Genomic DNA, 22,399 nt, shown 5'->3' with positions numbered 1-22,399 from the left:
TAACATACATGTATCACAAATTATCATAAAACCATTTTCCAACTAGGAAACTGTGAAAGAGGAGAGAGAACAAGTGACAACTAACATTCTCTGAGATGGATTGCCAACTCCTCATCCTGATTCAAACCGCCTGGCACCTTAGTCTGGAAGTCCACGATGTACTTGGACTCCCTTTGTCTCAATTTGAGCACTCTATTTCCACCCCTGGGATTGATAGTGATCTGTTCAAGAATAAAAAATCTCATAAGGGCTGGATTGGTGAAATGTTTGTCCCTGAAGTGACGTGCCACTGGATACTTCTCATCATTATGTGTGATAGCCCGATAATGTTCTAAAACTCGTTTCTTGGCCAAAAGTGTGGTACTTCCTATGTACCAGAGTTTGCATGGGCACTCAATTACATAAATGACGAAGGTGGTGCTGCAGGTGAGAAATTGTCCAATTTCTTTAGTGACACCATTGTATAAGATACTTTTGATAAAAATGCTGTTTTTGCATGCTTTGCAATGCCCGCAGGGAAAAAATCCCTTCAAACCATGTTCATGTCTGTGCGGATAGATGGTAACATCACTGCGGACCAACATGTCCCTGATGTTTCTACCTTTCCTGTAAGTTATACTGGGCCTATCCGAAATGAGCTCACCAATCGTATTATCGCATTTAAGAATGTCCCAATTTTTTGCAATGATTTTACGAATGCTGTTGGACTCTGCATTATAGGTCAAGATCAATCGGGTATTGTCATCATTGTTGTCAGGGGATTCAATTAGTTTGTCGGTTATAGTGAGGGATCTGGGCATCGCATCTGCTCTCTTTTTGGCTTTGTATAACACAGAATTGGGATACCCTCTGATTTTGAATTGAGCCAGCATTTCATTACTCTCCAGTTGGTAGGCCTCCTCAGTATTGCAGTTCCTCCTTGCCCTCAGCAGCTCCCCGTAGGGTATACTCCATTTGAGTGTCTCGGGGTGGCTGCTAAGGGAATGCAGGACACTGTTCCCAGCTGGGCTTTTCCTAAAGAGAGTGGTTTGTATTTTATTGTTCATAATGTCCAAACTGACATCAAGATATTCCACATGTACTTTGCTGATACTGCTGGTTAGGACAATGTTTTTGTTGTTGATATTGAGCCTGTCAATGAACCGGATCGCCTCCTGTTCACCGCATTTCCACACAATGAACAGGTCGTCAATATACCGCATCCAGATGATGACATGCTCAAGATCAACTTTCCAGTCCGGGTTGGTGAAAATGTCTTCCTCCCAGTGCCCCATAAAGAGGTTCGCAAAACTGGGAGCGAAGCACGAACCCATCGCAGTACCGACAGTCTGTCGGTACAGGACACCATTAAAAAGAAAGATGTTATTGGAAAGACAATACTTAATCATTTCCAATATCATCTTATTGTGTTCTCTGAAACGAGCAGGTCTAGTTTTGAGGAAATGTTCACAGACTTCTAATCCTTGTTGGTGATCAATAATAGTGTACAAAGATTGTACATCTAAAGTGATCAGAAGGAACTCATCATCCCATTCTAGACCGTCAATTTTGTTGAGAAAATCTTTGGTGTCCCTGATGTAACTGGGAAGACGGATGACATTATCCCTGAGGAAATGAGCCACATACTTGGATATATGTTCGGATACACTCCCTCTGGAAGACACTATGGGACGTCCAGGAGGATCAATGGGATCCTTATGGAGTTTAGGGAGCAGATACAAAGCAGGTAAAATGGGGTGATCATTTCTTAAATAGCAAAATTCTTCCCATTCAAGGATACCTTTGTCTTTCCAGGTGGTAAGTTTTTCCCAAAGTTCAGTGATGCTGTTATTGTATCCCTCAATACTAATGGATTCATAGTACCTGATGTCATTAAGTTGCCTATGTGCTTCTGCAATGTATTTGTCCCTGTCCATGATCACGACATTGCCACCCTTGTCTGCTGGACGGATGACAATGCCAGTATCTTCGATGCGTGATTTGAGTGCCTGTCTTTGAGGATACAAGAGGTTGTTGTTGGTGGACGTGCGACTCTTATTCCTGTTTCTAAAAGTGCACAAAGCCTTGCCCACACTTTCGTGAAAAGTATCTATAGTGTCATGAGGAAGTGTGGGATAGAATGTAGACTTAGGTCTAAAGCCTGAAGAAGCATTGCTGTCGGTGATGATGCCAAGGTGTTCACAATTCTGAGTTAGTTGCCCTGTAATGTTAGTATTCTCAGGCTCTTCCCGATTAAGTTGCATCATAACAATGAGGATGTCAATATCACCCACATAAATATTATCCTGATCATTGGGAATATATGTCTTGGTTTTTCTCGTCTCCCCTAGTCTTTTCAATTTGTGCCATTTTTAAGTTTAAGTTTTCTGATAAACTTGAATAAATCTATTCTGGCATCTGTGTAACTAAATGACGTAGAGGGACAAAAGGAGAGACCTAAACAAAGAGTCATCTTCTCAGTTTCATTCATCACCCTCTTGGATAGATTGATAATAGTCTTGTTTACCATGTCAATGTCCATCAATGAGCTCTTCTGGAGCGGGTGCTGTTGATTCCCACGTTGCCCCTTGCTCTGCCTCTTCTGCCATCGCTGCTGTACTCTTTTTCTGCAATGTCTGCGTTTCCCCGGCCTCTGCCGTGGCCTCTGCCCCTCTGTCCTCGAGATCTCTGTGCCGGAGTGTCTTGCTTCGTCCGTCTGCTCCGGCGCAGATGACGGTATTCCTCTAAAAAATTGACAGGACGGCTTGTGAAATCCATGTTGGAAGCTGCCTCAACTGAGACATCTGATTCAGTTTCACTGGCTGTGGATACTGAGGTTGTTTGTCCGTCCTCGTTGTTGAGGGAAGTTGTCACCAATGGTTCCTTGTCATTATAGAGATTGTCATATTTGCGGCTGAAGGTTAAAATTCTGCCGCTATCATAATCATTCTAGTCACGATTGAGTTTGCGCTCTTTGCGTGCCTTGATGTCATCTTCGTATTTCTTTAGACGATCCTTCATATTATTGCAAAGTTTTTCCACTGTTTCTACTTCCGGCAGTTTGTTAAGCTCTTCTCGTATTTCCTGTATCTGTTTGAGGATAAGGTCCCTATCAATCCATGCAAATTTCACCAGAATTTCTAGCATTCTTCTGGAGCTGAGTGCGGAATTCTTGGACCATTCCTTAAGCATCGCCGGGTTTGGTGTTTCATAAGTCGGTGTTGTAAATATCCGTAGACCCCTCGGGATCATCTCTTGGTCAATATAGTTCTGCAGCAAGATCGTTTCCCACCACTTAGATATCTCTGTCTTTTTAAGTTTTTCCAAGATTTTAATTTTATCTTCTATGGTTTGGGAAGCCACCGTCGTTATCCCCATAGTTGTTTTGGATTTTTGTCTCCGTGTGAACAGGATTTGGGCAGCTGCCCACCTTTCATCTTCCTCATCCATTGGGCACTGCACCCCTGAGATTACTCGGGTGTCCTGTGTATTTCCGTATTACCCCTGTGTAATTACAGGTTCCTTCTGCCTTGTGCCAATCCAAACTGATTTGTAGTATGATACAATCACATACACATGACCTGCTCGTGATGTGGATACACCCGAGTGTGTCTGTGTTAAAGAGCTTGACGCTATGGCTCCACACCGCCTCCGTACTCAGAATGATTACTGCGGTTGTCAAAATAAAATTGGAGGGGAATTTAGAACATTTGCAGTGTTCACCGGGTCTGCCTATGCTCGCCTAAGCATGGGATTAGCACAGTGCCATCCACGCCGAGATAGAAAAGGACAACGTCTTTTGCCATTTCTATAGCAAAGTCTTTAAGCATAGGACTAGCAAGTACTGTCCATGCTGAGCTGTAAAATGACAAAAGCCATTTACCACTCCAGGCACAGTATTACTGCTTTGAATTGGTAAAATACCAACCAAGCCATCCTGAAATGAGTAAAAGCAACCCCTGACACAGTGTTTCACTCTAATTAGAGCTCTTCAGAGAGGTATAGCTTTGTCCAGACACAAGGGAGTACCCAGTATAAGTCAAAACAATACCCTTTCAGGCATAGAGTGACGAATAAATTATGTAAAAAAAGAAGCAGAGAACTCTGGGTAGTTCTCAAATTTAGGTGGAAAGCAGCTCCTGTTAGAGCACTCTCATGCTAATCCCATGCTTAAATACTTTGGTAGAAAAGCAGACATTTAAGGTGAGCAGATCTAGAGTGTTGCTGGTGTTGAGAGTGCTCTAACAGGAGCTGCTTTCCACCTAAACTTGAGACCATATTTACAGAGGTGAATGAAATTAGGGAGAATTATTCTCCATTATGAGTTTCTTGAATTGGTTGAAAAAGAACAAATGTGTAATAATAAGCATGCCCACTGGAGGGCTCGATTATGTGAAATTAAGACCTGAGGATTCGAGAATCTTAATAATTATATGGCAAAGATCTTCTCTGTCAAGAATAATATTGTGAACTCTACTTTAAAATGCTCAAATAATGAAAGCATGTTATGATGAGATTATTATTTTTTTTTTTGTAAAACCGTTTTTATTGCAGAACAATAATAGCAGCAGCATACATTCTTACTTTGCCTGCATCGCTGATAACAATGCCATATATCCTGTGGCCATTCAGACAGCCGTACACAGCTCATGAGCCCACATCCCGGAGGCCGGGCAGCGATGTTCAGGGATCATCATACTGAACTGTAGTTTGAGCTTTACTTTTGCCGCTAACACGGTAGGGTGACTACGTTCCGCTTTAGAGATTTCCCCCCCTCCCGGCCCCTGCCCCCAACACTGCCCCTCCCCCATCCCATTCCCCGTCCCCCTCCCTCCCTCCCCACCTCCCGTGCTCACGCCCGCAACTGCGACTGTTCCCGGCTCTCACTTGTAGACTGGGTACAATTCAGAAGTACATAACTATTCACTTCGTTTGTGTGGATGGATTGCTCCGGGGGACCCCTTCGGGCTCGGACGGCGTCCCGTCCTCCTCTAGCATACTATTTCGCAGGGCTTGCACTAATCACTCCCATGCCGTGGCCGCCTCCAGCGCCCTGTCATCAGCCTTGCGGGTCGCTAATTGGTATCGAAGCGTGCTTGCACTTGCCGCCCATTTCTGCAGCTCCTTGGCCCATCTCCCGTGCGTGGGGCCCGCTTTTGACTTCCAGAGTCTCGTCACCTCCCTTTTAGCTAATAGGAGGCCCATGTCAATAAATCTACTTGTATTTTTGTTCTTGGGTGTGTGAGGAAACCAGTGTAGGACACAAACCGCCTTGGTGTATTGTAAGTCCCTGTCCGTCACCTCGGTCAGCGTTTCACCAACCGCCCTCCAGTAGTCTTGCAGGTGAGGGCAGTCCCACAGCATATGCCCCAGCTCCGCTCCCACCGTTCCACATCTAGGGCACGCCGCATCTGCCACCCCAAAATACTTCCCAAGGTTACTTGGTGTAAGGTAGGCCCTGTGGAGAATATAGAAGTGTATCAGCTGGAAGCGCGCGTTCCTGGTACTTTTCCGAGCTCGCCGCACCAGCCCCGCCCACGTAGCGTCAGGGATCTCAGTCTGCACTTCCAGCTCCCATTTCGCCTTTAGTGCCGTCAGCGGCCGCAGAGTCTCACGCAACATTCTGGAGTACAGACAAGTCACCGCCTTATAAGTGCCAGCAGACATCATGGTGTATTGGCAGGCTGCGGATGTGGCGGGTTCCATGAGCCCCGCTCCCTAATGCGCCTGCATCGCACTTGTCACCGCCGCATGCATCAGGTAGTCTCCCCGCGGGAGGTCGAAGCGCTCTTGCAGCGTTTGGTAAGGGACCAGCGCTCCCTCTTCGTATAAGTCACCCAACATTTGGAGGCCCGCCTCCTCCCACATCTGCAGTCCCGACCAGTCTCCGCCATGCGGGAGCGCCGTTACCATTCCCAGTGGGATCTCCGGCGCATACGGTCGCCGCACCCCGGCTCGACGTTGCGATGTTATGATGAGATTATATACACAAAATACGTGGTTACAAAAGAAATATGTTGGCAAAAACTACAATTCCCAGAAATCCCTGTGAGGAAACAGGAAATCACATGACGAGGTTCTGAAAGTATTTGTATAGCAGTAAAAGCGTGAGAAATCAACCGTGATCAAGTCTCGGAGAGACCAAAACGCGTTGGTTGGAAGCGAGGATATGCCCGTTAAATATTGGTTTATGAATTAAAAGGAATTTGTGAAAGTCACACTTGAGTGCGCTCCAGTTCTTCTGAAAAAAGAGGGTTGGAAATATATATCTATATATATATACATCTATATATATATCTCTCTATATATATATATATATATATATATATATATTTCTCCAGCTCGTAACGCCTCGTAATTGCTTGCGCATGAATGACGAGTGCAGACCTCCAATGGTGCCAAATTATTTTATTTTTATTCTAGTCCTCTGCCATAACGCGTTTCGGCCGTTCAAGCGACCTTGATCACATGACGACGCTCAGCTTATTTGTCCTGCTATTTAAAGTGCCAGTGCATGAGGTTCATGAACATAGTAGAAATACTATAGTAATAGTACTATAGTTTATTACAAACATATTCTCTTAAATGCTTGTGCATGTTCTTAATAGACACTTTTTGCATTTCCTACGTTTTTAGACATGAAATATGTCCACATTTAATAATATAAATATAGTTTTTTGGAAATGCACAATCAATGCTGATAAACATCTCAAAATTGAGGCCTCAATGCCAAGTTGACCCTCTTTATACAGTTCATGAATATTGAATAAAGTGAATGAAAAAATGTTAAACGTGCTCCATAACCGTGAAAAATGCTGACATATACTTCACAAAACCAATAGTGAAAAAGAAAATTATCTATATATATATATATAAAGCAAAGAAAGAGAAAAATTGTATCATAGCCATATTAAATCCATTATACCTAGTTCTATAAGTCTACTTTTCTTGGGTGTGATTCCATGCTATGCATTTGTCCTCATGCCTATATATATATATATATATAGGGGAGGGAGCACACTGCGCCTCATCCCAGCACAGTTCACCCCCATTGCATCCTGGTAAATGCAGTACGCTTACTTTCAAAGTTGCTGTAGTCTTTCACCAAAGTTGGTGCAGGTAGTGATGTTATCTCTAGACACATGTTTCTTGGTTTAGCCCTTCATCAGTAGAGGGCAAAAGTAGTGAGGAGCAGAGAAAAGTCAGCAGGGTTTGCTGAAATGGTGCCCAAGTCTTCACAAGTCACAGTACCTCTCCACAGGCACACATGTGCATCCCAGGAGAGCTTGTCAGCTCGTTGGCTCAAGGGAGCCTTTTAAACACAAGGGGGAAGGAATCTCACTGCTTTTCATCCCAGCTTAGTTCACCCCATTGCATCCTGGTAAATGCAGTACGCTTACTTTCAAAGTTGCTGTAGTTTTTCACCAAAGTTGGTGCAGGTAGTGCTGTTATCTCTAGACATGTGTTTCTGGGTTTAGCTCTTCGTCAGTAGATAGCAAAAGTAGTAAGGAGCAGAGAAAAGTCATCAGGGCTTGCTGACATGGTGCCCTAGTCTTCACAGGTCACAGTACCGCCCCACAAGCACACAGGTGCATCCTAGGAGAGCTCGTCAGCTCATTGGCTCAAGGGAGCCTTTTAAGCACAAGGGGGAGGGGGCACACTTCCTCTCATCCCAGCACAGTTCACCCCATTGCATCCTGGTAAATGCAGTAAGCTTCGCTTCAAAATTGCTGAAGTCTTTCACCAAAGTTGGTACAGGTAGTGCTGTTATCTCTAGTCACGCGTTTCTGGGTTTAGCCCTTCATCAGTAGAGAGCAAAAGTAGTAGGGAGCAGAGAAAAGGCATCAGGGATTGCTGAAATGGTGCACAAGTCTTTGAAAGTAAGCGTACTGCATTTACCAGGATACAATGGCGGGAACTGTGCTGGGATGAGAGGCAGTGTGCTCCCTATCCCCATATGTGTGTGTATGTATATATTATCTACTGGCGGTCGCCAGTAGATAGTTATAGTTAGGACCGTGTTTCCATAGGAAATCTGAAAAATCTATTTTGAATAACTTTGGCGCCGGTTGACGACTCCTCGCCAAATTTTCATAACTAATGGGGTGCTCCGCTCAGCTCCTACCCTGAAAGTCTCGGGGGTCCCAAAACGCGTTTTCCCCATGCATTTTCCCATAGGACCTTTAGTCGAAGGTACAGCCCGAACGGCTGAACAGAATTACTTGAAATTTGGCAAAGAGGTAGTCCTCAGGTCAGGCATGTGCCTTTTGCATATATGGTGTCAATCTGTTCAGTAGTTCCTGAGAAAATTGCATTTAAAAGTACATACATATCTATAGGCGCGCACCGTGCGCGCACCGTGCCCGCACCCTAACGTGCGCGAGCGCAATTCTGATTGGTGGTTACATGTCAGTCAACATACGAATCGGTCGAAATCAGGATGTGTCGGCCGCCATTTTGTGTGTTTGTTGTGTGACAGTGAAAAAGAAAGGTGGAGAACGTGAAAAGGGGGCAGGGTAGAGAGTTCCTGACCCCCTAGCCTTTGTCAGGGGGTCCCTGAAGGACCCCGAAGGGTGGAAAAAAAAATTTGTTCAAAAATTCGCGGGGTACACGCACCGTGCGCGCACGGTGAAAAACCTTAAAAAAAAAAAAATAACATTTTAAACGAGCCATTCCATATTACAGGATACAGTCAATCTATAACTATATACATAGGTAGTTTAATGTAATTATTTTTTATAATAATACATACATAACTTAGCATTTAAAAAACCTTACAAATTCACTTAAAAAACCATAGGTTTCACACACGTTATAGTTAGGAATTAGCATTTAAAAAACCTTGCAAATTCACTTAAAAAACCATAGGTTTCACACGTTATAGTTAGCTGGACATTTCACTCGTAAAAAAACAATGAAATTCCCCCGTTATAGTTAGTTCAGATAACTATAACTCGCGCGACCGCCACTCTATCACAAGGATGATGTCATCAGTGATTCCACTGACCATGTCATGAGTGATGTAATATGTGACGTCATGAGCAGTAGATTGCGGGTGCGCGAGTTATAGTTATCTGAACTAACTATAACGGGGGAATTTCATTGGTTTTTTACGAGTGAAATGTCCAGCTAACTATAACATATGTGAAACCTATGGTTTTTTAAGTGAATATATATATATATATATATGACCATTTACTTGCTAATGAGACTTTGTTGTTTTTTCACCCCTTCTTGAGCCCCTGCATCTCCACTCTGACTATCACTGGAAGAATTAGCCCCCCCCTGAAATTTTTAGTAGCCCCCCCAAAATGTGGCTCTAGTTGCGCCTCTGTGCACACACACACGCACATACGCACACACAGACATATATATATCTTATACATATATCACACAAAACAAGAGATATTGAAGCCTAAATCTTTAGAAAACCAGTGTTTATTTCCTTCAGAAAGGCAGCATTTGATTCACTTCTCCCTGACGCGTTTCAGCTGTTCACAAGTGAGCCAAAACATAATGCACAAATGTTGGAGGTCTTAAATCCAGATTAGCACATGACCTGTCCTGAGAGCATACTTTTCCCACATTGCACTTGTGTTGTGAATACATTATGTAGAAATACAATGTTCATGTATATCATGCTTAAATATCGTCGAAAAACATCACAATGAAACAAATTGGCCAGCGCACATATGTCCACAGTATAGTCATGTATTAAGAAGGAGGCTTCTTTTCATATTTGCTGATCTTGCACAATACATTTGCTGCCAAAATAACATCAGTGTCTTCTTTGAAAACACGAGTTTCCCAGAAATGGCAAGAGGAGAAACTTCTCCTCCAGTCTCCCTTTCTCACCTCTGTGCTATTGTTGCCAGGAAACCTTCGTGCAATTCAGGGGTGGCTCCTCTGCAATCGCGGTGGAGCGCCGCCCCACTGGTTCAGAGCCCGCAGCTGAAAAATAAATCAATATTCTATCATCGTTTTATTTTTCACCTGCTGGCCGAGCCAGCGTGTGGAGGCAGGGGCAGGGCCATGGGAGGGCTAGGAGGACTGGTTGGTGCACTTCTAAGTGTATGTGTGTGTTTGGCTGGCTGTCTTAGCCCACCAAACACACATGCAGACTTAGGTTTCTCCAACCCGACTGTATTGAACAGCTGGGTTGGAGAAACAGCACAGAGTTCCAGAGCCTGAGCGGAGCATCAAACCAGCCCGTTCAGGCCATTCCCTGCGCTGAACTCATAGCATGAGAGCAGAGCGGGTATTGGACAGGGAGTCTGTGATGCTGTCCCAGTGTCTGTTGGTTGTAGCAAGAAGAACACAGAGGTGCGACGCTGGAGGTGGCTGGCACATTTAGATAAATCTTCCTTCAAAATAAATTATTATTAAACTTTATCCCCGCGCGCTCCCCCTTCATTGCCTCCCCACATGTCTCACCACTTTTTGTTTGTGGCAGCCGCCACTGGTGCTGTTGTTATAGTTTTGCAGAAGGGGCGAGCGGGAAATGCTCCCCATAATAAATCCACATGACATTCTCTATTTTTGCTGGGAGCCCCATCCCTGCAGGCCGCTTGGTTTAGGCTGGCATAGAGTGCCCTGTCATATAAATCACACACAGCAAGAGATATCAAAGCCCAAATCTGTAGAAAACCAGTGTTTATTTCCTTCAGAAAGGTAGCATTTCATTCACTGCTTCCTGACGCATTTCGGCTGTTCCACATCAGTCTTGTTCACAGGTGAGCCAAAACATAATGCACAAAGTTGAGGGCCTTAAATCCAGATTAGCACTTGACCTTCAGCGAAAGCATACAAATTCCAACATTGCAATTGTGTTGTGAATACATTATGTAGAAATGCATGTTTATGTATATCATTCTTAAATAGCGTTGAAAAACATCACAATGAAACAAATTTTCCAAGTGCATATATTTTCACAGTAAAAAATAGTCACGCATTAAAAAAGAGGCATTATTTCATATTTGCTGTTGTTGCTTGTTGCAAAGTCATCCTGTGCCCTGGGCACCCTCCAACATTTTGCTGACTGGTACTGGTGGTAACTGACTCTGTCGGGCCCTGGGCTCTGTCTAACCAGGCCCAGGACCAGTGCTATGCTGAAAGAGACAGAACACACCTACGAGCACAAGGGTACACTATGGGTTAGGGTAACCCTGTGATTGGCATGACCTCCCCTATAAGGCCCTAGTACATAATAGGACAGGGGGATCGCAACTACCTTTAATTCCCTGGAATATAATAGGGCATGGCAGTTTAGAGGCCAGCAGCCCTTTCTGCACTTGCATGTGTGCACTGCTGAAGCCTGAGGTCAGTTTAAAAGAAGTCCTGCATTGCTGTACTGCTTTTAAAATGCAACTTGTGCCCAAACTCGACCTTGGTGTTTGGGGCACTTAACAATGGATAAACTACAATGTTTGGGAATATTAGGTACCCCCAAGGTCTCCCCTAGGTTTCCCAGTGTGGGGGGTCAGGTGTTATAATGAGAACCCTTATAAAATGAGTTTTCTGTGCCCTGGGTTAAGTGAAATTACACATTTCACTTCCCACATGGTGATAAAGCGCTTCACAAAATGGACTTTTGTGCTAGGAGCACTGTGGAGGGAGAATCTGCAATATGTTTACATATTCAGAACCCCTAGGTGTTTCAGGGGGGGAGGGGGGGGGGGTCCTGTAAATATTAGCAGGGTTCTTATAAAAGGTGTTTTTTTAAGCCCTGGTATTGGAAAAATTGCCCAAGTCATTTTTCCCATTGCAAATCCCCTGCCACATAGGTTAACATAGCAATAAGTTATTAGCTAATAATTTCCATTAGGAGAAACATAAAAATAGCATTCAAGGACTTCCCAGAATGCTATTGATAAATCCAACAATATGGTATTGTTAAATTTCTCCTAAAATGTACAGACAAGAAGTTATAAGACTTTCTTGTCTGTTAGCCGAAATTCAGCCTTCCAGTGGTCTGTCCTGATTGGTCAGGCTCCTTTGATGAGGTGATAAAGAGCCCCTAGGGTTAGCCAGCTCTTCTGAGAAGACACAGTTCACCTCGTTGGACAGTAGTTTCCTCCTGTTTGACCCAGAGAACTTGGAATAAGTATCCGAGAGGGGCAGAGCCTCTCAGATCTGCTGCTTGAAACGTAAGAGAGAAGAAGTGTCCATGCTTGTCCATTCCTCTATCCATTTTAGATTTGGGTTTTCATAGGAGGGCATTGTGTGGATCTGAAGGCCTCTCCGAACCCATCCTACACCATTGTAATTATGCAGGAAAGTTGCCTTCTAGCATTTACTCAGTTCGCTCATGTGAAGCTTGACTATTTGCTTAAGCTTTTGCCCTAATGATAGCGGCCCCACAGAGTAACTTCCTTTACCGCTTTGCTACTAATTTTCTTCAATCTGTTCATAAAGCAGAGCTGTTGTCAATCAGAGTGTCTGTTGCTTTAAACTACTGTCTCCTGCCTTTTCTCAGTATTCAAGCAATAACTGTATAATGTGTTGTCCACCGACTCAACGTCAGATTCTTGAAATCAGGCACACCCCAGCTACTATTGACTCCTAGTAGTCGCAGGAGTGGGTTCCCAGTCTGTGACCTCTGGTATGGTCTTGGCCAACCCTCAACCAACTCTCTTGTGTGGAACGTTGAGTTTCATCCAATATGTATTTCAAAGGGTGTAGGGCAAGTTTGCAGCATATATTAGTCCCAGCTCTAAGGTGCTGTCAAAGCTGTTTTCCCCTGTCCGGGCGTGATGGGGCGGGGCAGTCAGAGGCAGGTTCTCTGCTGAAAAATCACCCAATTGTGCGATCTGATAAGTAATTTAGTTCGTGCAGTGAGTTGGCATAGCAGAACAGATGCCCTTTTGTTCCTGACTGGAGGTTTGTCCTCATTAGCCTCCATTCAATCAAAATCAGTACAAGTCAAAAATTAGAAATAGAAAAAAGATAATCTCACAGTGGTAGCATGGTGCATCTTCAAAGTCATTGATAATGCTATTAAGTAAGTTAAAATAAAATGCATCTTAACTGATGAGGTTTTACTTATCAAATTTCATTTTAATAGATCCATGTGATATCATCCAATATGAGTAGCCCCCTATAGGCTCTATTGTGTTCCAGTTTATGTACTCCATCCACACATTGGTTATATGAATAGTGCTATATACTTAACTCTTTGTTTTTTGTGTCTAGGATCCAAAATAAGTGTAGGTCAAAATTGTGGATCTAAAATGGTTGTGCTAATCCCACTTAACAGTCCTTCTTCAAAATATTTAGCTTTCCTGAATGATGGACTCGTATTATCTCACCTGGCCATGTTTGAGAAAGAGGAGCACCCCAGCCTTACTTAATCTGTAATGGGTGCTACTTTGGTTGACAACCTTTCCTGAAGCATCTAGGAAGGTACTTCTCTGCCTAACTCTTATCTTCTTTCTGTGTGTGACAGTGAGTGAGCTGCAGCAACGGGCACTGTTTCACCCCTCAGTGACAATCAAGGAAGGATATCTTCACAAACGCAAGGCAGAAGGTGTGCACCTGGTTACCCGCTTCACCTTTAAGAAGCGATACTTCTGGCTGAGCAGCGAAACACTGTCGTACTCCAAGTCACCCGACTGGCAGGTGAGCTGCACCGCAGATCTTAAGAAGGGGACATCTTATAAGGGTGAATGCATTTGGTAGCCTAAGACTAATTATCACGATTTCTCAGTGCATCTCAAGTGAGTGGGGATACATTAGTTTGTAGTACAGGGTGAGCCCAGCTTGTCAGAAAGATAAGATCTAAGTGTGCTGTCTAGGAGAGTGAAATCCATGAGGCTATTGCACTAGGAGGGTACAGCTAGAGAGAGATCAGCAATGGGACTGGGAATGTTGCATTGATGAGGCCATGGTACTGGGAGAGTTTAGCTTGTACAAATGGAGTAAATCATCATGGAGTCTAAGAGTGCGGAACCCATGAATAATGGGAGGGCGCAGCATGCTCACTGTGAAGAGCTCAGCATTGTCAATGAGTGCGAAGCCTATAATGCTGTGGTGATGAGAACTCCCATGGTAGAACTGGAAGTGGTGTAACAGCCTGACTGCATCAGTACTGGGAGCAAAAACCAAGGTATAAGTGAGTGTTGAGCCAAGGTTGCTGGAGCTCCGGCGAGTACAACACAGTATCACAACGTTCTGCACACACGATGTATCAGCGATGGGAGAAAAAAAAATATGGTGTCATTTGAACATTTGACTCATTATTGGAGACCACAGCATGATGTCGGTTGTGTGAAGCCCATGAAATGTATGCATTGGGAGAACTCCGCATGCTTTCAGTGTATTTAGAGCCCATGCGACTGGGATGCTGGAGAAAGTTTATCTTGTTGTCATTTTATGTGGTGGGCCTCACAGGGTGTACTACTGAGAGAATACCTCTTGTACGTCCAGTGGAAGCTCTGCTGGTCAATGAGTGTGGGGCCCTATTAAAATGTCATCTTGGTGTCATAAAGCTGTACTACATAGATCAATTTAGATTTTTATTGTTGAGCATGGGACTAGTCAAAATGATCTACCAAGGTAGGTTACCTTTGTGTCATGACAGTGGTTCCTGGACCCTCAATGAGGAAGTGAGGACAGTGTACTAAGGTATGCTCAACTTGGTGTCAGTGACCATGGGAACTAATAGATAAGATATACGGAGATAAGCTTAGGTTAATATCCGTGAACGTGGTATGGGGGAATGCGGTCTACAGGAAGGCAGAAACTTGATGTCAATGTGGACTCCAGAATGCTGTTGTATTAGGGAGCCATGCTTTTGACTGTCAATGAGTTGAGCAGCCACGAGGCAGATCCATGGAAAGAGCTTGACTTGGTACTTTTTTGTTTAGTCCTTTACCAAAGCTATAAAAACGTTCAAGTCGTGGTTGATCTGAAACCTTTTAAAAGGGGTTATCCAGATCCATGTTTTGAGGCCTGAGGGTCTTCTAGCAAGAACTACTAAACTGAGGGCTCATTTCTGAGTTACGAAACTACCAACTGGTCCTGTTTCGCAGGAATGCTTCATCCTCTTTTCCACTATTGTTGAACAATAACTTTCCTTCAGTGCATGTCAATAGGATATTAATGCATGTGTTGTTTCCTCAACGCGTCCCTCTATAATTCTCAGGTGTTGAAAGATATTATCATCCTTCGGGGCACAGTTCCTGGAACCCTGTAACATGTTATAACAATGCCACTTCTCAGGAAGCCTGTGGCAGAAACCCAGCGACAAATCCAACAACAGACTGATCTCACACATTCCATACGCATGTAATGAACTAGAGAACAATGAATCCCACCATCTCCACGTGTTCATGAATATCATGGCTGTGCATCACAACAGGAAGCTAACACTTTTAGATCTTCCAGACACAGTGGAGCACCATATACCACCTAGCTTCCAGTGAAGTGTTAAGGATATATGAAATGGTGCTCACATGGATGGCAGACTTCCTCTCAGATAGCAAGCAAGTGATCTGGGTAGGCTGATTAAAATATGGCATCAAGAAAATTACATTCAGGAAACCTGATGGTTCTATCCTCTTCCTACTTTTGTTCACCCTGGTCACTTGGTATAGGTGGTTGAACAGCGCCACATTTTCTTGGTGGGATATGGACGAAGGATGTGGGTGATCCACATCTCATCTCTGATGGGGCAGAGAGTGGAGAATACACATCTCGCATTGTGACTTGGCCATGGATGCTTGTGGATGGAGATCTTCATAAGTCTAAATGGAACAGAAACGAAGATATTCCTGGTTTGGAAGCAGTTCAAGGCCGGTTACCATTCACTTGGCCCCTAACTCCTTGAGGCTGTCCAGTCTCATCACATAAAGTGAAGAACTAATGAATTTGTATTTTTATTCTGATATATCCTTCTCCCTTCAAGTCAGATCTTTGTGAAGGATTCATACTGTCAGCTAAGCTTGCCTAGGAAGTCTGCACCTCTGCACTAAATAATTCACTGCATACACCAGATTAGGACTTTGATAATACTGCACTTGGACTGTTGCAATACCCTGTGTGTAGGGCTACCCAAGAACAGATCCTTGGACTGCAGAGGATACAGAACAAAATGACTTAACAGTCCTTTACTTCCAAGAAGTTGGATCATTTGACGTCCAGTATACATGACCTTCCCTGGCAAATGCTAAAGTTTGCTGAATGGGCACCAAGTTTATTGTGCCTGCTCCGCAGACGTTTTTATTTTACTAGATTTACTTCCTAAAGCACGAGTTTGTTCTTGAAAAACTAAAAAGATCACTGGCCCTGAGTCACATGGAGTTCTCTCCCTGCATGTGGGGGTCATTGAGCAACTTCCCTACCTTTAACTGCCAGATTTCACTCGCTGTTCCCAGGTAGGGAATTCTATTGATGGACGTCCCACACTTAATAAGGTGGGGAAAGTGCTACTGTGGCCTGTCAGACATTAGGTCAAGGGTTTCAACTGGAAAATCTGGCTTTAGCTCTGTAGATGATGCTTCTTCCTGTTCTCCGCCGTGAGTTGGCAAGGTGTGGGGGGGGGATGCTAATTTATGACCCTCTCAGTCCTGACCACCAACAGAATTTGAAATTAGAGAAGCAAAAAGGAAAGTCACTAAGGCACAAGAGGCATGGTGGTGGAACAGCTTGGACAAGTCCCTCAGGGACCCATCAAAAATTCAAGGATTCAGGAAAGAGTTGAAATCCATGCTTTTCAGCAACCATAATTAACAAAAAAGCAGGGTTTTAAGAAATTTTCTGAAGGCGGGATGATTTAAGATGAGTTTGAGTTCTTTCGTAGCGTACCCCATAAGGTAAGAGTGCATACTAGAAAGGTTCTGAGCCCTGTATGGGCTTTTCAATATCTAGGATCAAAAAGGACATTTAAAGCTTTCTTTTAGGATAGTATCTCTGCAGGTGATGGTCTGAAGTAAATAACAATATTTTGGAGTGAATGGTACGACCATGACGTTAAGGAGTACCAATTATTGTCCATGAGAATGAAAAATTATATATATATGTGATCAAGGACACGTGTTGTCCGAAACGCGTCAGAACGGAGGCTTGCGAGAAATAAAAAGATATTATGCCATTCACCCACTGGAGTTCGTGACTCTTTTCGCCGGAAGGAGGTTTGGAGAGCCTGAGGTACATAGCTATATATATATATATATATATATATATATATATTATCTACTGGCGGTCGCCAGTAGATAGTTAGAGTTACAACCTAGTTTCCATAGGAAATCTCAAAATTCTATTTTGAATAACTTTGGCGCCGGTTGACGAATCCTCACGACATTTTCAAAAATAATGGGGCGCTCCGTTCAGCTCCTACCCTGAAAGTCTCGGGGTGATTCGTCAAGCGAGCGCCGAGAAAAAGGGGGGGGTCGCAGCTACAGCCCGAACGGCTGAACAGAATTACGTGGAATTTGGCAGAGGGGTAGCCATAAGGTCAAGGAAGTGCCTTTTGCAGGTCTGGTGTAAATCTGTTCAGTATTTCCTGAGAAAATAGCATTTAAAAGCATATCAATATCTATACGCGCGCACCGTGCGCACACCCTGCCGTGCGAGTTGCCTGCAGTAACTATAACGGGGGAATTTCATTGTTTTTTTACGAGTGAAATGTCCAGCTAACTATAACATGTGTGAAACCTATGGTTTGTTAAGTGAATTTGCAAGGTTTTTTAAATGCGAATTCGTAACTATAACGTGTGTGAAACCTATGGTTTTTTCAGTGAATATATATATATATATATATATATTATCTACTGGCGGTCGCCAGTAGATAGTTATAGTTAGGACCACGTTTCCATAGGAAATCCGCAACATTCTATTTGGAATAACTTTGGCGCCGGTCGACGAATCCTCGCGAAATTTTCAAAATAGGTGGGGCGCTATGCTCCGCTCCTACCCTGAAAGTCTCGGGGAGATTCGTCAAGCGGGGGCTGAGAAAAAAGGGGGGTCCCAAAACCCGTTTTTCCCATGCATTTTTCCATAGGACCTTTAGACACAGCTACAGACCGAACGGCTGAACAGAGTTACTTGAAATTTGGCAGAGAGGTAGTCTACAGGTCAAGGAAGTGCCTTTTGTAGGTTTGGTGTAAATCTGTTCAGTAGATCCTGAGAAAATAGCCTTTAAATCAATATATATATCTGAGCCAGCTTACGGTGCGCTTACCGTGCGCTTACGGTAAGCTCACCGTACGCGTACGGTGACGTGCGCGAGCGCGATTCTGATTGGCTGTTACATCTTAGTAAACATTCGAATCGGTCGAAACCAGGAAGCGGCGGACGCCATTTTCTATCTCGCACTCTGAGGGGGAAGATGAAAAACAAAGGCAAAAAACATGTAAAGGGGCTGTTTAGACTGTTCGCGACCACCTAGCCATGATGAAGGTGTCCCCTAAGAACCCCCAAGGCAAAAAATTCAATTTTTATTTTTTTTGAAAAATCGCCGATTACGCGTACGGTAAAAAAAAAAAATTAAAAAAAACAAATATCCACATTCTCCACACCCCGTGTGCAAACGGTGCACGAAGTGCTTCATTTGTGCATGGCATATTAATTTAAAGTTAAAAATCAAAGATTACCTTTCACAACGGAGCGCATAATATGTCCTCCATGTGTGCACGGTGCGCGAAGCGCATCGTGCGTACATGGCCCATCCAGCGTAACGTGGGCACGCGGTGCGCGTAGCGCACCGCGTGCCCACCGTGCGTGCATGGCACTAACTGCGTAAAGTGGGCGCGCGGTGCGCGAAGCGCACCGTGCGCGCACGGAACGAACTGCGTTAAGTGGGCGCGCACGCCACGAATGGCGTAAAGTAACTTAGCATTTAAAAAACCGTACAAATTCACTGAAAAAACCATAGGTTTCACACACGTTATAGTTAGGAATTAGCATTTAAAAAACCTTGCAAATTCACTGAAAAAACCATAGGTTTCACACATGTTATAGTTAGCTGGACATTTTACTGATAAAAAACCAATGAAATTCCCCCGTTATAGTTAGTGCAGGCAACTATAACTCACGCGACCGCAATCCTCTGCTGATGACATATGTGTCTTTATGAAAAAAAAATATTTGTAATATATGTACAGCTAAAATTTAATGGAAGAAGACATGGGCAAATAAGTGTCTAAATACAGTATTAGCATCAGCAGAGGATTGCGGTCGCGTGAGTTATAGTTGCCTGCACTAACTATAACGGGGGAATTTCATTGGTTTTTTATCAGTAAAATGTCCAGCTAACTATAACATGTGTGAAACCTATGGTTTTTTCAGTGAATATATATATATATATATATATAAAACACCAGTCTCGCTTTTGCCATTAAAAACGGGTCAGACACATGCTGGAGGTGCTCTGCAGTAAGTTTTAATGCCACCATTAACACTTTAAAAACAAACGCGTTGTCCTCATATAACACCTCCTGGCAGACGCGTTTCGGCGGATGCCTTTATCAATGCCGGTTTTCAGCTGGATAGTCCAAAAGTGAGGATTTTGGCGGGGTGATGTTTTAAATGTCTGTATGGAGGAATCTCATTGGCTGACTGGTGTACCTATCGAGAGAGGACAGAGAAAGTTCCCAAAAGTCAGTACTTTCCCTCTCCCAATATGTCAATCAAAGTTCCTCTCAATACGCCCAGTGTGACGATCTCGCCAAAAGGAACAAACAGGTCCAAAATTGCGAGCGCGGTATAATAACCCGCCCGTGCATACAATTGTGCCCTGACTTAGTCAGCCTTTGTTCTGCTCGTTCCTTTAACTGGCGTGGTCGATGGCGGACTTCGTCACTGCTGAGCAACTCTATCAGCAGACCAGCTGCTGCTCTTTCCCCAGTGCCTACACCACAATCCAGGCTGGGGGGGCGCCGCGCTGTGCAGTCCGTGCACTCAAACCACAAAGTTTGTCGGCAATGCGCGGAGCTCCAGATCAAGAGGCGTGCCTGAATGCGGAGCCGACCTCCGCCTTATGTACAACACCAGTCCCGCTTTTGCCATTAAAAACGGGTCAGACACATGCTGGAGGTGCTCTGCAGTAAGTTTTAATGCCACCATTAACACTTTAAAAACAAACGCGTTGTCCTCATATAACAGCTCCTGGCAGACGCGTTTCGGCGGATGCCTTTATCAATGCCGGTTTTCAGCTGGATAGTCCAAAAGTGAGGATTTTGGCGGGGTGATGTTTTAAATGTCTGTATGGAGGAATCTCATTGGCTGACTGGTGTACCTATCGAGAGAGGACAGAGAAAGTTCCCAAAAGTCAGTACTTTCCCTCTCCCAATATGTCAATCAAAGTTCCTCTCAATACGCCCAGTGCGACGATCTCGCCAAAAGGAACAAACAGGTCCAAAATTGCGAGCGCGGTATAATAACCTGCCCGTGCATACAATTGTCCCCTGACTTAGTCAGCCTTTGTTCTGCTCGTTCCTTTAACTGGCGTGGTCGATGGCGGACTTCGTCACTGCTGAGCAACTCTATCAGCAGACCAGCTGCTGCTCTTTCCCCAGTGCCTACACCACAATCCAGGCTGGGGGGGCGCCGCGTGTGTGTGTGTATATATATATATATATATATATATACACACACACATATATTTATATGCACACACATATATATGTATGTGTGTATACATATATATATATATAATAAGGTGACATAGTGACGAGTCCTGAGGGACCCTACAAAAAAAGTTAGTGTAAGAAGAGTAAGTTTGTCCCAGCAGCACCTGCTGACTACTGTATGTGAGAAAATCTGTAAACCAATTTAAGACGGAACAATAGATTGATTAGAATGGTGTGGTCAGCTGTGTCAAACGCCGCCAGCAGATCGAGCACAGTCAATGCACTTGTACAGTTGTCATCGACTGTGAGGCAAAGATAATCAAGAACAGCCACGAGAGCAAGTTCATTGCTACGCTTTGGGCGAAAACCACCTTGAGAGTCATCTAAGACGTTGTAAAGTTCAAGAAGTTGAGAGGCAACATAAGCCTCACAAATCTTTGCCACTGCTAGTAGAATAGGAATTGGGCGGTAGATAGCAGGCTCAATAGCGGTACCACAATGCCTTATTTTAGTGGATCAGGGACAATGCCACTGCGCAAAGGGGTATGGATCATATTTTTATTTTTTATTTGTATTTATTGGCATTTTAAAACAATGATACAAACCATTTAAACAACAAGCCAGTTGCTATTTGATACATAATTAACTCGCCATAGAACCATAATCTAAATTAAATATAGTCTTGCATACATATTCGCTGCATTGCTTTATAAGTGAACAGGAGAGAGTACATCCTATCATGACAAAGAGTAACAGCTAACACCTTTCAAAAGACCGTTGCAGAAATAGTCCCTGCAGCATCTTCCAGAGTTCACAATTGATTAAGCACAACGACAAACAATTACATAGTTCTCCCCAAGAGACGTGTGACACCCCCTCCCCGACCTCCCCCAGGCCACCTGCGCTGGCTCATAATGACCCAGGCTATGTCGTCGTATCTCCAGTTGCCTCCTGTTGTTCTCGGGCCCACACAACAAACGGTTCCCAGATGTCCCTGGGCCTGGATTCCGAAGGCATAAATTCCCAAAAGGTGGTCAATTGTGAGTGGCCAAACGTGACGTCCCGAATCCAATCATTTTTAGAGGGAACCCTCCTACACCCCGAGTGTATAGCAACCTGGTGTTTAGCAAATAGAAGTAAAAGGGCAGGCAGCTTTCGGACCTTGACGGGCGTATCCTTGACATAGTCCAACAATTTCTTTACAGGGTCAGGATCCCCGATCGTACTAGTTATTTGGTGTATCGCAGTAAACACGTTGGACCAGTATGCTGCCAGCCTTGGGCAGCTCCATGCTATGTGTAAAAAATTAGCGGGAGCAGTACCGCATTTCCAGCAGCTTTCGTCTTCTTTCAGACCCATGCGGTGCAAACTGGAGGGTGTCCTATAAAATCTGTGCAAGAACTTGAAGTGGATAAGATGACGTTTATCGTTAGGGGACAATGCTGTCAGCTGGCAATAGCAATAAGTCCACTGGTCCTCCGTAAGTGGAGGCTGAAGTTCTACATTCCATGCCTGGAGCGCCCGTGGCTGTGACAAAGGGGCAGACGTCTGCATGTGATTATATTTCCGGGTAATGAGTCTTCGGGGTTAGTCCGATTTAAGCACGTTCTCGAACGCTTTCAGGGTTGGCGGGGCGTCCGGGAAAGTAGCATGTAGAGACCGATACGCCGCTTTAAGATTGTAGTATACAAATAGTTCAGAAAAAGACACAGGATAATCCTCCACTGAGGTCGGGTGCTGCCGAAACGCCCCCTCTGGTTAGAGGTCCGCGAAAGTACGGAGGCACCGTTTTTGTGTTAAATCTTTGCTGATACCCTCACCTGTGGTGAATAGCATACGGTTATGTGCTAGGG

General features: G+C 44.1%; 1 protein-coding gene across 1 annotated transcript in view; it reads left to right on the top strand.

Moving 5' to 3' along the window:
- Nucleotides 1-22,399, top strand: part of RASAL1 (RAS protein activator like 1) — a 765,452-nt gene that overhangs the window by 669,302 nt on the left and 73,751 nt on the right. The window contains exon 16 of the mRNA XM_085633253.1: nucleotides 13,424-13,596. Within this exon, the coding sequence (XP_085489379.1) occupies nucleotides 13,424-13,596 (173 nt within the window). The remainder of the gene's footprint in view (nucleotides 1-13,423; nucleotides 13,597-22,399) is intronic.

Source organism: Triturus cristatus, chromosome 11 (genome assembly GCF_964204655.1).
Source record: "Triturus cristatus chromosome 11, aTriCri1.1, whole genome shotgun sequence".
Taxonomy (NCBI): Eukaryota; Metazoa; Chordata; class Amphibia; order Caudata; family Salamandridae; genus Triturus; species Triturus cristatus.
Note: the sequence above shows the minus strand (reverse complement) of the source record. Positions and strands in the feature narration are given on the sequence as shown.